Source organism: Nematolebias whitei, chromosome 1, assembly GCF_014905685.2.
Source record: "Nematolebias whitei isolate Nwh7 chromosome 1, NemWhi1, whole genome shotgun sequence".
Lineage (NCBI taxonomy): Eukaryota > Metazoa > Chordata > Actinopteri > Cyprinodontiformes > Rivulidae > Nematolebias > Nematolebias whitei.
In genome coordinates, this window is record NC_056498.1 from 52,102,080 (window position 1) to 52,118,247 (window position 16,168).

The 16,168-nt window shown below is 39.8% G+C and overlaps 1 protein-coding gene across 1 annotated transcript in view; it reads right to left on the reverse strand.

The window, feature by feature from the left end:
- Positions 1–16,168, reverse strand: part of itga9 (integrin, alpha 9) — an 87,341-nt gene that overhangs the window by 67,478 nt on the left and 3,695 nt on the right. Inside the window, exons 4-6 of the mRNA XM_037678412.1 lie at positions 10,949–11,072; positions 8,498–8,565; positions 1,150–1,279 (exon numbers count right to left, since the gene is read on the reverse strand). Of these exons, the coding sequence (XP_037534340.1) occupies positions 1,150–1,279; positions 8,498–8,565; positions 10,949–11,072 (322 nt within the window). The remainder of the gene's footprint in view (positions 1–1,149; positions 1,280–8,497; positions 8,566–10,948; positions 11,073–16,168) is intronic.

Genomic DNA, 16,168 nt, shown 5'->3' on the forward strand with positions numbered 1-16,168 from the left:
GATAATCCACAATGCTGCTGCCAGAGTCTTAACTGGAGTTAGTGGGAGAGATCATATCGCTCCAGTTTTAGCTTCTCTCCATTGGCTCCCTGTCAAGTACAGAATTTAATTCAAAATCTTACTTCTAACCTACAAAGCCCTCAACAACCTAGCTCCATCTTATATTTGAGATCGTATTGTTTCATATGTTCCTAACAGAACACTTCGCTCTCAGACTGCAGGCTTAATCACGGTCCCTAGAGTTTCCAAAAGCAGAATGGGAAGAAGATCTTTCAGGCTCTTTTCTTATGGAAACAACTTCCAGTTTTTGTCCATGAGGCCGGCACATTGTCCAGTTTACAGACTGGGCTTAAGACTTTCCTTTTTCATAAATCCTATAGTTAGGGTTGGCTTGTTATGCTGCCATAGGCTTAGACTACTGGAGGATAGACTGACCTCATTTCTTAAACGATTTGCTAAAATTGAAAAATTTTGATTTAATACTATTTCTATCTTAACATGTGATTCTTGACCTGCCATTGTGTATCTGTTCCTACCAAACCCAGCAAGATGGCCGCTTGTCCTGAGCCTGGTTCTGTTAAAGGTTTCTTCCTCATGAAGGAGTTTTTTCTTTCCACTGTCGCCTTCATGCTTACTCAAGATGAGAGTTTCTGTGATAGAGTTAAATTCAAAGCTGTCTGCTCCTCAGATAATTAATGTTAAATTATTATTTCTGTTCAGTGCCCTGAGATGACTTCTGTTGTGACTTGGTGCTATATAAATAAACTGAACTGAACTGAAATGAATTATGATGAGATGGAACAGAGCTGTTTTAAAACTGTAACGTAAGAGATATTTGTGGAGCTCAAAGAAATATTAAGGCAGACTTCCAGCTTCCATCACATCAAACTTTAGCCCAATATCTGACTGAGTTATAGCCATTTTGGTGTTTTCTAAGGTTGCTTAGCTGCGGATGCCATCTTGAATAGGGTTGTCTCCAAAATTTAATTAGTTGTCAATGTAAGGATTATTTTTTTGAGAGTTGCATTAAAATCCGTCTTCTGGTTGATGAGATATTTAAATACACACACAGAAACACACACAGACTTGGACCTAATTTTATCCAACAGTAAAATAATCATTCAGCATCATGTTCTCAGCGGCTCTCACCGAGGTAGCTGTATCTGTGGGAGTCAATGTTGTCTTTGTTCGGGCTGTAGAAGGTGTCAGACGTTAGATTGTACACCTTGATCGTCCCAGTCCAGTAGTACGAACCTGGGGCCCCCATCACAACCAGTTCCTGAAATAGAATAAACCAGTAGAAACATTAAATACACAAACAGCTGGAGGGAAGTCTGGTTAAGTAGCAGTCACAGGATGGTTGGTGCTGTCTACTGTGGAGCACAAATCCACATGGCGTGCAAACAGAAGCAAACTTTAGACGAGTGCTGCTCATCAGTTCAGTCAATTATACTCTGGGGGGAGATGAGGGGGTGTTGGGGGTCAGGGTTTACCACCAAGAACTTATGCTTCAAATAAATAAACTAACCAACAGAGTCAGGACCTTCCTCAGCAGGAAACCTTTCACCGCGCTGCGGCGTCAAACATCTGGGCACCACCCGGCACACGGAGCGAAGTTCAGACAAGGATAAGGCCTTAACAGTTGGATGTCTTTCCTTTTTTCTTTGTTGCGATTCCTCACATTCTTACATGGAGGGGGGTCTGTTCAAATGCTTTAACAGATCCACCCTGATGTTCTCCGTTGGTGACCTGGTCTCTGGTTTCAAAGGAGAACATTTGTTGTGGAATTTGGTGCTTTGAAAAAAATATTAAGAAAATATGTGCGGAGTTTAGCAACTAATAACAGTTTATTATTCTGAACAAAGCTTAATGTTGTTTTCTAACTATTTATCGCTATCTGCCATCGCCGAGAGGTGAGAACAGATTATGGTTTTTGCTTGTGATTTTTCAATTTTAATAAAACTTGCAGAGGTAATCATTGGACGGACATTTATAACTTGTAATTTTGGTGTGATCTTGATTCAAGATTACTGCCACAGTCAACTGAAGTTACAAACACAAACATGTCAATATAGATAATTTTCACAGATATTGAGCTAAAACAGGAAGTGGTGGAAGCTGAGAGTTATTTACAAAACATGACTTATTGCATGAAATGTGCCTAAAGTGGCTTTTAAGGTTTGACCAAAACACCTACAAGTTCAACAAAGTTCAGTCAGGTTTCTTTCTTTGTTGAAACATTTCATCCTTCATCCAAGGGACTTCATCAGTCCGAGGAGCCACAATAAACTCAGTCCCACAAGCAACATGTACCACGTACTGTACAACTGTACAACATGTACTGTACCCTGAAGCCCCGAGACAAGTGAAAAACCGCGAAATAGGAATAGTAGTACAAGTAGTAAGTAGTAGTTTATTTTAGCATTTATATATACATACATGCATGCATGCATGCATACATACATACATACATACATACATACATACATACATACATACATACATGTATGTATGTATGTATGTATGCATGCATGCATGTATGTATATATAAATGCTAAAATAAACTACTACTTACTACTTGTACTACTATTCCTATTTCGCGGTTTTTCACTTGTCTCGGGGCTTCAGGGTACAGATTCCCCATGATAAATGAGGGACTACTGTATCTGTAATGCCAATCTGCATCTTCACCGGCCAAGCAGTGGCGCTGCAGCAGTTCAACGCTGCTTGGTCGGCTTTCCTTGCTGCATCTGTGAAGATGTGGATTCAAGGTGTGGCCTGGGGTGGATCGCTGACTGCTTTGATGAGACAAGGTCACTACATGAGGCGGCACGGTGGCACTGTTGGTAGAGCTGCCAACTCTCAACAAGAAGGTCGCCAGATCGAATCCCGACCGGGGGAGCCTTTCTGGGTAGAATTTGCATGTTCTCTCTGTGCATGCGTGGGTTTTCTCCGGGTACTCCGGTTTCCTCCCACAGACCAAAAACATGCATGTTAGGCTGATTGGTAACTCTAAATTATCCCTAGGTGTGAGTGAGAGAGTGAATGGTTGTTTGTCTCTATGTGTCCCTGTGATGGAATTGAGACCTGTCCAGCATGTTCTTGCACAGTGATGGCTGGATATGGGAACCAGTGACCCAAAAGGAAAAAGCAGGTAAAGATAATGGATGGATGGGTCACTGCATGTGCCAATGGTTGCCTGATGGGGATGGTCTGCTGAGGGATTCTTTTAGTTGTCTGTTTTTATAATAATAAAAAAAGTTAAATGTTCATTCTTCATTTTATGTTGCGGTCCAACAAGCCGGGTCAAATTATAATCAGAAATGTGAAAGATTTTCTCATAACACAATATGACTTTTTAGTGTTTCACGAATAAAACTAGCGTATTGCTTGTCAATACAGCTGGAAGTGAGTTAAAGATGCAGTAAGTCATAATGAAAGCTAAACAAAAGGCATTAACGTGAAAAGACAATAAATAAAATAAAAAAGAATAAAATTCTGCCTCTTTTATATAAACAATAAAACTATGAATAAATTAATACTTTTACATGTCCTGGGGTCCAACATGCATCACTGTAGGTCTAAACTGAGCATCGCTGTAATCTGAGACAGGATTTACAGAGCGTGGCTCTCATGCCTAACATCAGGAAAGTATTACAATGCCAACATACTGAAAGCAAAATGGTTCTCCTTACATTCCTGCTTCATTGACTTATAAACATGTTTTAGACCGCAAACAGGGACAGAAAATATACTGTGTCCAAATATGATGTCATGTGCGACAAACAGAGCCACACAGCTTCAGAGAAAAGGAAAAGTTGTGCTTGTTTCACCGTTTTATCTCGCTGAACCACACTAAAGGTCACGTGAACCAGCCGCAGCCCTTCCTACTGTATCAGCAGAAGGAAACATAAGCTAACACTTATCAGAAGTCGATCAGTGCAGCGCCAGTGGCCCCTTTGATATAAATACTCGTGTAAATCCGACTGTAGAATTTGGATTTTCCACATCATTTGACATCTTAAACAACTGTGAAAGGAGAAAGTTCAGTTTGTCATGTAAAAAGTCTTTGCAAACAACCAGGAAAGTGGAGTGAAGGCTGGCAGAAAACTTTATTTATTTTTTTACAAATCATGTGAAGCTTCCAACATGTGGTGGTGTTAATGGTAATCACACTTTCTAATAAGAGAAAAAAATGAGTATTCTGAGGAAAAAAAGCACACAGTAAAGAAGACAACAGAATATTTTTCTGTATTTTTGAACATAAAATACATAAAGAATGAAATCAAAGGCCTAGCATTTAACGAGCTGCATGTCGCCCGCCGCCTTTCAAGTCATTGGTTCTGACTTAAGTGTTTCATGATGAGAAAAGATGGAATTGAAGTCACTTTGATCTATGACAATACCATTACTTGCTCATGTGTGACGCATGTGTTGAGGGTGACATTCAGCTACTACCATACCAAATTTTAGCTTGGTATCCATAAAGCTGACTGTTATAATCATTTTAATGTTAGATAAGGTTGATTAGCTGTAGTCACCATTTTGAATTTGGTTGATTTAAAAAATAAGGAGTTGCAGATGTACATCTAATGGTTACTTTCTGAAAGTTTCACTAAAATCTGTTCTGTGATTCATCAAATATTTTGCTAACAAACAGGGTTGATTCCAACAGTTAATACTAAAGTTTTAAGCGAAGATCACGTGAACAACTCTCAGCTACTACCACACCAAATTTTAGCTGAATATCTGTATTAATGGCTGAGTCACTGACATTTTTGTGTTTCTAAATTTAATTGATTATGGCAGCCATCTTGAATTAGGTTGGCCCCCATTGCTAATCAGTTGTAGATCAACATCTGCTGATTATTTCCTGAATGTTTTAATTAAAATCTATCTAATGTTTGCTTCCCCCCCCTGACTTTCTCTTGTGCAAGACGGACACATATCTTCTCTCTCTTGTCCTCCTACTGCTATTTTGCTCTCTGTCTTGTGTATGGGAGATCATATTTACACATCTTCCGAAACGTAAACTACTGTCATGGATCTGGCCAGCTGGACTTTCATCGCAATCGATAAAATGTTTTCAACAAAGCGTCAGGGTCCTGGAGAACCCTCATGCCCCGCTAAGACGCATGCGGCAAGATCTGATGTTCCTTTCCGTATTGTCTCCGGAGGATGCCAAAGATATTGGAATCATGATAGCAGGGTTTCTGCTTTTTGGCACAGGTGGATACCTATGTTATTGGATATTAAAGAAGATGGTGGCAACAGTTTTGGCCATGGCAAAGCTGCTGACCCTGTGTTTGGTTTGTGCTTCAAGCACTCAAAATCAGCTGACTTACAAGCTAAACCATAAGATTTGTGAGAATCGCAGGCCACTTGCGGCTTCTGGGACTCGCCAGCATGTTGGGGACGACCTTGGAGGGAGCTCATAAGCACGGACCAGTGGAATACCCACAAATCTGGCCATTTTGGATTAAAAGTACCATCAGAACTCAAGGCTGATGAGAAATAACAGTCTGCCTGAAAAAAATCAACAACTGTGGCTTATCTGAATCTGACTCCCTCATTTGGCCTCGAAGCAGGCCGACTTGGCAAAGTTCTCCGGGGATATGTGTAAACTAAGAAAACTCTATCACAAACCCGAGAACTTCTGTGAATGCTTATCAGAGCTGTACCGACTGACACCAACATCTTAACAGAACTATGGTCTATCTGGAAGTGCTTCATGGACAAATCTCACCGTCTTGTCGTCAAATACATATGTAATGTGTTATAAATGTGCTTTCTGGTAAAGTTTTTTGATGTCTTAAATCATGTCTTGATAAAGACAAGATGTGAAGAGATCTCTTTCTGTAATACCACTATCCTCTCCTCATGGCCTTTCCCCCTTTTCCTATCTAAAAAAATAAGAGGCCGCTCTCTTAGGAGCAGGAACAACGTGCACTCCACCCATTTTTCAGACAACTGTATGGACATAATCTCACTGTATTTCGGTACATTGATAATAAAGCTTATTCTGATAAGGTATTTTGCAACAGACTGACCGAGTTAAGTCCAAATAGGTAACAACTAAATTTTAGAAGGTCTAGATAAATTTAAACCTTTATCAAATCTGAAATATAAGACAATCTTCAGCACAAAGACTAATGGTACAGCGTTCTAAAGGTAATTACGAGTCTGTGATGAGGGTTCTGAGATTCAACATGTTATTTCAGTGAATGAAACTAGGATTTTACTCTGAAAGTTAACAGTTTATATTTAGGCACTTCCTGTCACCTGACAGAAAGTGTGCTGACAGACCAGCAATAAAACCCTTCAGAGGTTTCCATTCTCCCTCTACCCCCCTTGACTTTTTTCTTCTGGACTCTTTGGCGTGTGAGTCAGCTGGATTTTCTTTCCAAACTGACCCCCCCAACCCCCACCTTCCCCGACAGGGAACACAGCTCAACTCTCTCCTTCATCAACTATGATGTCTGTGTCCTGACAGTTGTTTCAGGGAAGTTCTCTGGAGAAAATTTGGATTTGACCATAATTCTTTGGTTCTTTTTGACACTAAAATCCATGAACTATTTGGACAGATTCTAATTACTGGACTACTAACTGCTACTAATGAAAATAAACTTATGTTTAAGGGTTAAGTATCAAAGGGAGAACAAAAAAGTAAAATTAGCTAAAAACTTTCTAAAAGCTAAAAGTAGCAAAAGGCTTTTTAAAAGTATGAATAAGCTAACTAGTAACTAAATGTAGCAAATGGCTTGCTAAAAGTAAAACTAACAAAAGTAAAATATCATAACACTAGCTTAAAAAAGTGTGAAAGGGCTAGGTAGAAGCTAAAAGGGTAACACTTTACAATAAGTCTAAAAAAGTTAAATCTGGTCCTCTGGACATTCAAAAAAACAAAACAAAGCAAAGCAACAAAAAAATGTAGAAACGTTTCGTCTCTCATCCGAGAGACTTCCTCAGTCTGAGGAGCTGTATTCAGCTCAGTCTCTTAAATAGCACCTTCTCAGAGTGGATCAACCAGTTTTGCTGCTGACAACCAAAACCAGCTGATCACATGCTCAAGAAGGACCATCAGCCTAACAATGGATCATTAGCACACTGATGGCTGTTTACTACTCACAGAGGGCTGAGTGATACTAGCAATCACAGCATTGTAAGAGGGGGACAGTTGAACCCGGAGGCCTCCACCCCTGTTTAATGATGGACGGTTTCTTTTCACAAAGATGGCCTCCTTTACTCTTCTCTCAAACCATCGTTCCTCTCTGTCCAGGATGTGAACATCTTCATCCTTGAAAGAGTGACCTCTAATAAGGATTGGCTGTATGTTCCCCAGTAAGTACTGATGAACTACCCATTAGCTCCTGATTCATTCCTCTTTGGTTTCCATGGTAATGACCCATTAGTTTTTGATTAGTTCTTCTTTGATTTCCATGGTAACTACTCATTAGTTCCTGATTAATTCCTCTTTGTTTCCCAGGTAACTAACCAGTAGTCCCCTAATAAGGATTGGCTGTATGTTCTCCAGTAAGTACTGATGAACTACCCATTAGCTCTTGATTTGTTCCTGATTTGTTCCTGAGGCGTTCCATAGTAGTTCTCTAGTAGTTAATCAAATTTTGTGTAGCTTATTATTATTATTATGATCTGTGTTACCGCTAAAGGAATAAATGAATGAGCTTTATTTAAAAAGGGACTATGTACAACTCAAACATAAATGTCACCATTTGATGCGTGGTGGCGCAGAGGTTTGAAGATGGGCTTGTGATTGAAAAGTCGTAGGTTCACCTCCCGGTACCGTCAACATCAAAATGTGGGTGGAAAAGGTGAAACACCCACACCTCTCTCCACCCTCATTCACCCCACTCTGGGCCCCTGAGCAAGGCCCTTAACCCCCACCATGTGCTCCCTAAACAGGTCTCTCTTGAAAATGAGTTCTCGTGGCTCAACGAGACTACCTGTATAAATAAAGGGTAAATGAAAAAAAAATAATGTACCAGATTATAGCAAAAGCTAATTCACATCTGCAGTCCCTTGAAAGCAGCAGGACTTGAAGATGAAAGCAGCAGAACTGTAGCTAAAAGCTAAAATCAGCACAAGGCAAAGGCAGAGCCAGTAGCTGAAGCTGACTTCAAAGAAAGCATGTTTTTGCAACAATTAAGGAGATTTCAGTGTTTTCTGTCGGGAATTTTTTTTTATATATATATATATATAAATAAAGTTAAATATTTCAAAACATAATGTTAGAAGTTACAAAAACCAAACGTCAAAGCACCCATGTGAATGATCAAGCATATGGAAACATGAGGAGCTATGATGGCACAAAGTAGGCAGTACTTAAAAAATAAATGGTTTGATTTTCCAAAAGAAAATTGAAGAAACGTCACCGAGCTTCAGACAACAGAGATTAAACAAACGAGTGGCTTAAAATTTGACAGAGGGAAACAAGGAGTTTGGTTTGTTACGAAGAGAAACAAGCGTGGTTACTGACCTCTGTGAAAACTCCTGCTATCCCAGCTTGGCACGAGCCGTGCTCTTCCCCGTACTTCTGCTTATAGTCTGCAAGAAAAAACAAACCACAAATTATTTCACTGTGTGCTCGAGCCAGCATTTACTAGAGTTTTTCCTGCATTCCATATGGAGCTAGTCAAAGGCCCGGTCCCATCCAAGAGGAATCCGGGGGCAGGAGGTAGACTGAAGGAGAGGGCTTCAACACAGTCTTTAACAAAGCAGCGTGCTTGGGTTACAAAAACATTGAGCTTGGATCTGTGCAGAATGCTGTAAATAAGAATATTAAAGGGAGTCAGACTTTATCAACAGCTGCTGACAACAAAAGCTGGTGAGGGATGTGCAGCGCTGACCTGCACAGCTCAGGTGCTCGGCAGCCTTTGATTATTATTATATTACATTTCCTTCACCTTCTGTCTTTTTAATTCTTGTTTCAGAGGTTGATTCTTGATTTCAATGCATAAATATGAGCTACTGCTAATTCCCCATGACACATTATTATGATTAATATTTATTAATTTGTGCATTAACGACTTGTTATATTAGATATGCAAAAGAAAAAATGTGTTTCAGTACAAAAATGTTTCCTCAAATGAACCTAATTTCTACACAGCATTACCTTATATAAGTGGTGTGTTTGTGGACAAGTGTCTCAAAGGACAAAGGTTCTGTTGGACAGATGCTCCCCTGCTGAACACAGATTACAGACCAGAGGCTGAACTCTGCCTTTGCAGTGATGGTGCGGGTTACTGAGATAATGTGCCATGATAGGGAAGCCGGGGTTGTGGACCCCATGAGACATTAGGTATCAGTAGACTGCTGTCCCATGCAGCCCTGCTCCACAGATTCAGGAAGTCTTTTGTCCCTCAAGCCATCAGACTGTTCAACTCCTCCCCGTACAGTAAAAATAGAGCCTGCGGCACCCTGGACACTTATGTATGTATATTTACATGTACATATGCATATGTATATAACATGTATGTGTATTTATGTATACATATATATAGGTTGATCATAAATGTACTGTAGTACTCCACTTTGTGCATGTGCATATTGTCTTTTTCCTAATTTGTGTATTCTGCTTCTTTTTTGATTATTTTATATGTATTTTTTTCTGCATTACTAGAACATTGCTACTAGATACCTCAAATTTCCCCCTGGAATTAATACAATCTATCTATATATCTAGCTATCTATTACAAAATTATCACAGGGATGAGAAAATTAAAAACTAGTTTTTAGTTGTGCACCTACAATAAATACTTGGGTTTAATTTGTAAATATTGAGTCAGCATTCAGTATACATTTAGCTATTTAGCCATTCAGGTGTCCAAATGTTCAGCTTGTTCATCACATGGCTGTGACTTTATATTTATTTTAACATTAATTATATTTTGTCTCAAAGAAATGCATTAATTTGACATTCCTACAAAATATTTTATAATACTTTGAAATCTATTTCATTATGTTTGCTTTATTTTGTAGCTTTTCGTTGCTGTTTTGCTAATTTTACTTACGGTTCTACTGGTTTTAGCTTTTAGTTAATGTTCTGTTGGTTTTAGCTTTTAGCCACTTACCTGAGAATTTTAGCTTTCAGCTACTGTTTTTTGGGTTTAGCTTTCAGTTATTATTCTGCTGGTTTTATCTTTTAGCCATTTACCTAATCATTTTACCTTTCAGCTACTGTTCTACTGGATTTTAGCTTTTAGTGAGTTTTCTGACAACATTAGCTTTTAGCAACAGCTGTGGTCGTTTTAGCATTTAGCCATTGTTTTGCTAGTTTTAGCTTTTAACTACTGTTCAACTGGATTTAGCTTTCAGCAACTTTTCTAAAAGTTTTTGCTTTCAGCTACAGATTTACTGGTTTTAGAATTTTAGTTAATATTTAGCTAGTCTTAGCTTTTAGTTACTTTTCTGTTGGGTTTAGCTTTTAGCCACATCTGTTAGTTTTACTTTCACTTATTGTGCTGCAAGTTTTAGCTTCGGCTAATTTTTTGCTGCTTTAGTTTTTAGTTATCGTTTTACTGTTTTAGCTGTTATAGCTTCACTCTCCTAGTTTTAGTTTAGCTGCTGATTTTAGACTTTGGATTTTGTTTTGCTTATTCTAGCTTCTGTTCTGGTTGTTTTACTGTAACTTGAACAATTCAGTTCTTTAACAAATTCAACAACGTCTTTAAAAATTTTAAGCCAAGTCATTGAGCACTTATCGGTCTTTTGGCTTTTTCACAGAAAATGCAAGTTCTTTTATTTTGTTAGGAGAAACTATCATTTCCTTCCTCAAAATTCTTGTGCACACCAAAGTCAAATTGCATGCTCGCTCTAATTTAGGACAAAAAGACTTCCCTGTCCCTGCTTCCAAATGTCAAGTCAAGATGTTCCATCTGTGATATTTGAGAGTGGAATGGAGGTTTCAAACAACCAACTTCTTCTGTACCTTCATAACAAGGTATGAGCGGTTTCGTCCTGCCCTGAAGCGTTGCAGGGATCACAGAGCAGTATCCGTGAGGAAGGATGTGTTCCGAGTTGTAGTAGATGTTTTTCCAGCGGTGAGCACAAGCCTGCAAGAGAAAAACAGGACAGACAGGAGCTCATTTAGTAAACACGAACATATCAGAGCATAGGCAGGCCTTCTTCAACCACGCTGACGGTCTCAGCTGTTTCTTCCTGGCTGAGCTGGAGTCAGAACGTCTCTGTGGCTGTCAAATGATTGTCAGTGGGACAGGGGGAATTAAAAGCCCTCCATATCCCCCTGACCATACTATAACAGCCACGGTCTGTGGTGTGAATATCTCCGATGCAGCCTGAGGTCTGTGTTCGCCGAGCAGCTCCTCAAATGGCAAACTGGAAGAGCCACTAGTTCAGAACCAGCATGAACAAAAAAAAAAAAAAAAACGACTCAAAGACTAAACTTCTACTGCATCACAATGTTCCTTAAAGTGACACTGAGCAGTTCTAAAACAATATTTTCCAAAATGAAACACTCCACAGTTCGATAACAAAGCAGGATAATAAAAGTTGGGATTCTGAAGTCGTGCAAACATAAATGTGTGATTGTGGTAATAAGTGAGGTCCCTGGGGGGATTAGTGGGGAGGCTCCTGTGGCTCTGGGGACAGTTCTGGATGCCTATGTGCAGACAAAGTCCACTTAAATTCCACCCAAAACCCCAAATCCTCCCGTTTCCCCCAACAGACCGACAGAAATACAAAATGCAGCCGTTTCACATGGAGTTGAGGGCTCAGCAGAACGGGAGCAAAAACACTCATCACGTGACTCCAGGAGCAAGACGCTATGCTGAGAACCACTGAAACAGTGGTGCGTTGGAATGGCCAGTCCAGCACAGTCTATGCTAACAAGATGAGAAGCTGGGCGGCCATGTTGCTGGGAGCTACATGGGCATACTGCAGGAATGGCAGCAGACCATAAATGTCTTAATAAAAAAAGCTAAACTTATTGAAGGAGCACAATTTTTATCAATAATTGTTGTATTTATTGATTTTTTTTTAAATATAGTGTAATATAATCCTATTTTATCCTTTGACTATCTTATTAGGTAGGAAAATAGTTTGGATGCTCGGTTTAGTAAATTACAAAACAGAAAAATAAATCCAAAGTGTGTTGATTTTACTGCAAACAGACTGCGATTTAATATTTTTCATAAAATAAATTTGCACTGTGCTAGCTAATTGAAAATATAACGTCAACGTTAATGTCACATTTTTTTCCAAACAATAATCTATTGGACCGTTTTTTTATGAGCGAAACATGTGCAAAATTGTGAACTAGCATTTAGGCTAGACAAAAACTAAATACTGAAGCGTTTCTCATTAAAAGTTTAAATATTTTCAGAAGTATGAGGAAAAAGACTAAATTGTGGTGGCGGGCCCAATTCCAGTTTCAAGTACTTGTTCTTGTACTCATAAAAACACCACAATACTTCAGACCGATACCACTTTTATGTTTGGTGACATCATTTTCTCTTCCACTTCACAAGTAACTGAGAACAATAAATAAATAAATAATCTGTAGTTTGTAGATATTTTTAAGATAAACACAGGTGAAGTGAAGACAGCAGACTGTTTACTGTCATCTTAATACAAGAAATGTGTTTCTAAAGTCATTGTGTAACGTTTAAGCTGAACCTGAAGCTGTTAGGCTCATAAATCCATAATCAGGGTAATCACTGTAAGAAAAAAAATCACTGTAATGCATGTATGTAATGTAGTGCTGCTGATCATCCATGCTGCTGATTTCATGCTGCTGATTATCTCATGCTGCTGTATTCATTCATACCCATCTACTCACTACAGACTCATGTTCAGGCTGCTGTTTATATACCATATTATTTTACATTATTAGCGTATTGTTTGGCATTTGTTTAGTTTATATCTTAGATCCTTATACTGTATATTGTTTATTTTATACTTTTGCTGTTTTTGAGTATAACTAGGATCCTGAGTACACAATTTCATTCCACCTCATGTACCACGTGATGCAAATGACAATAAAGATACTTGAACTTGAGTTTAAGTACTAACTTGCTATCAGTACTCGGTACCAAAACTAAAGTACTTTTACTTGTATTTAGTCTGTAAAACTCTAGTATCGGGACACCCCTGCTAAATTATATGGGTTTAAGTTCTTAGTCGAAGTGTAATCAACTAGTAACAGAGCTTTAGACTACGTAGGCATGTTAAGTGTTTAATTATCATATTATCTGCCATATATGTTGCTGTTTTTTGCATAGATTTGCCAGTTCTGCAACTTATAGTTGTTTTTCTATATTCATAACGCAATTTTTGACTAACGCTTTAAACGTTCATTCACACTGACATGAACCAGAGAAAACATTACCATTTGCAGCCACTAGAGGTGCGAGAGGGCCCTCTAGCCTTTTGACAACTACCAGTAGGCATATATGTTGTTCCTGTACCGCTACACCTTTGTTATAATGTCGAACAAACAAATAATTGTTTGAAGTGTTAATCTTGTTAAATTTCAAAGACTGCAACAGCGAGTCCTCCCATGTGCGCTCCCGCGGCCGCCAATCGATTTTTGGCACGACATCGGCCCACGTTTCCTAGGGGTCAACGATGGTGCATAATAAACACAACTTATACTCCGAAGAAACTTGTATGCAGGAAAATACGATCTTAAAATGATGATATGTTTGGGTTTATCTAGAATGATTACGGCCACGGTAGTGGTTGTGTGCTGGGTTCGCAATTTTCCCCTGGTGGGTGGCTCATTACAGAATAATCTTGTATCCTATTTTCATATTATAGATCATTTTTGTATAAATAAGTAAATTGAGACTATTTTATGTGTTTTTGGACTGGTGCACAAGGAATTAACAATGAGTGGCTTACATGGTGGTGCATATGACACCTAGCAAGATGGCGGCCAAAACTTTTGCCTAGCATTGTTAGTAACCACTCCTGCACATTTCTATTTCAACGCAGAGAACCAACTGTTTGAACAACTGACGTTACATCGACACGTCCTCTAGAGCGCTTTCACCGTTAGTTTTCTGCTCCGTTTTAAAGAGCTCTGTCGCCACAAACAAGGCTTTCACTGAAAGCCCAGATGAAATCATCACCGTCCACATCTGCCAAGCAGCCGTTTTCCTCTGCTGAGTCTATTCAAATGAGACTAAGAGAGAAAAAAAGCCTCTGTGCTTTAGAAAAAGCGCTGCAGCGCGTGGCTTTGGAGAGCCGCCTCCTCCGTTTTACTGCAAATCCTGTCAAAAAGATTTTTGTTACAACTCTGCGCCCACATGCCTGAGACTGACAACTCCAAGAATCACTCAGTGTGTTTTTGACAGACTGGCTGATAAGTAAAGCTAAGGGTTTGAAAATGAAGCCAGCACATTCCATTAAGGTATAAAAACACTCTGAAAAGAACAGGAGCTGGATGTTGTTTGAGAGGCAAATTCCTTTAGATAGTTTCAAATCAATCAGCAACAGATTTGTGAAGAAATGCATCCGTCATTTTCAATAATGCCCAGAATCACCAGAAGGTTGCAAAGTGCCCTGCAAAGCCCAGAGGATTGTTCACCCCCCACCACAGGAGGCAGGGGGGTTAATATTTAATGAAAAGTTAGATGGGACCACCGCTGTGGGGCTGAAGCCTAAACAAACTCTGACAGCTGTCATGTGATCTCTGTGCAAACACGTCACCAAGCTCGTCTGGGATCAGCACCGCTGCGACGTCTTTAAAACGAGCTCCGTCTTTATCGCCCGCCGCCAAAAGAGAAGTGGTCACGTTCTTACTGTTATCAAAAAAGCCCCCTTATAAATCCCTGAACATATTTTGACAAAACTTTCAGAAAAAAAAAAATTTGATTTACATCTACAGCTAACTTTTAAAGTGAACTCGATTCAAGATGGTTGCCACAGCTCATCAACCTTAGGAATGGGTATAACTTAGACAATTTTACAGATATTGAGCTAAGGTTTGCTATGGTAGTTGCATTCACAACTTGTAATCACAACTTGCACTCTACGCTAATTGACCATGAGATCTTTGTTTTAAACTTTGGCAAAAACTATTAGATTTAACTCTGCCTGTCTCTTAGCAATATTTAATATGAACCATCAAAAAGACTTAAATGAAACGTTTAGGAAGTTATCCTCGGATGTACATCTACAAATGATTAACGTTGGGAGCTAATCCAATTCGAGATGGTGACCTTAGAAAACACAAACATGGCTATAACTTGTCATGACTAAGGGGTCAGATGAAGAGCGGTTCAAAAACCTTAATGGACCAACAACAGGAGACGTCAGGATACCTTACCTAGAAGAGGGAGACTGGGATACTTCCCTGGAGCCAGGCCTGGTGGGGGAGCTTGCTGGCAAATGCCTGGTGGATCGAGCCTTGGCTTCTGGGGCTCGGTCAGGCCAAGCCAGAGGAAATGTCAGGAAGCCACCTGCCCACCACCTGTGGGAAGGTCTGTCAGTGTTGGGTGCAGAGCAGGCCGGTTAGCAGGTGAGGGGTGTCCCATGTCTATTCTTGGCAGCACAGACTAGTTCTATGGACTTGGAACATTAACTCACTGGTGGGTAAGGAGCTGGAGCTTGTGTGTGAAGCTGATCAACTAGATGTAGTTGGGGCCACTTCACAGCTTGGGCTCTGGAGCCCAAATTCTGGAGAGAGGCTGGGCTCTTCTATTCTGGAGTTGCCCAGGGAGGGAGGCGTTGGGTGGGTGTGGGGTTACTCACAAGCTTCCGGCTGAATGTCTTGGTGTTGGAGTTTTCCCCAGTGAACAAGAGGGTTGCTGAGAGAGCAGCTTTGGGCTGCAGGATGGAAGGTTCTGACTGTTGTTTGTGCTTGTACACCAAACACCAGTTCAGATTACCCAGTCTTTCTGGAGTCTCTGAATGGTGTTCTCGACTGAATGTGGGTGTACAAAGTAATACCCCCTCCGAGTCTAGGCGTCTTGTTCACAAGTGACTGGAGGAGATGGATCAAAGGACTGGGGCCTCGTCCTCAGTAATGATGGTATTAATTTGGTCTGTTGCGGTGAAGAAAAAGCTGAGTCAAAAGGCAAAGCTCTCAATTTACTGGTCTGTCTTTGTTCCAACCCTCACCTATGGTCATGAGGTTTGGATCATGAACGAAAGAATAAGATCTCGGATACAAACGGCTGAAATG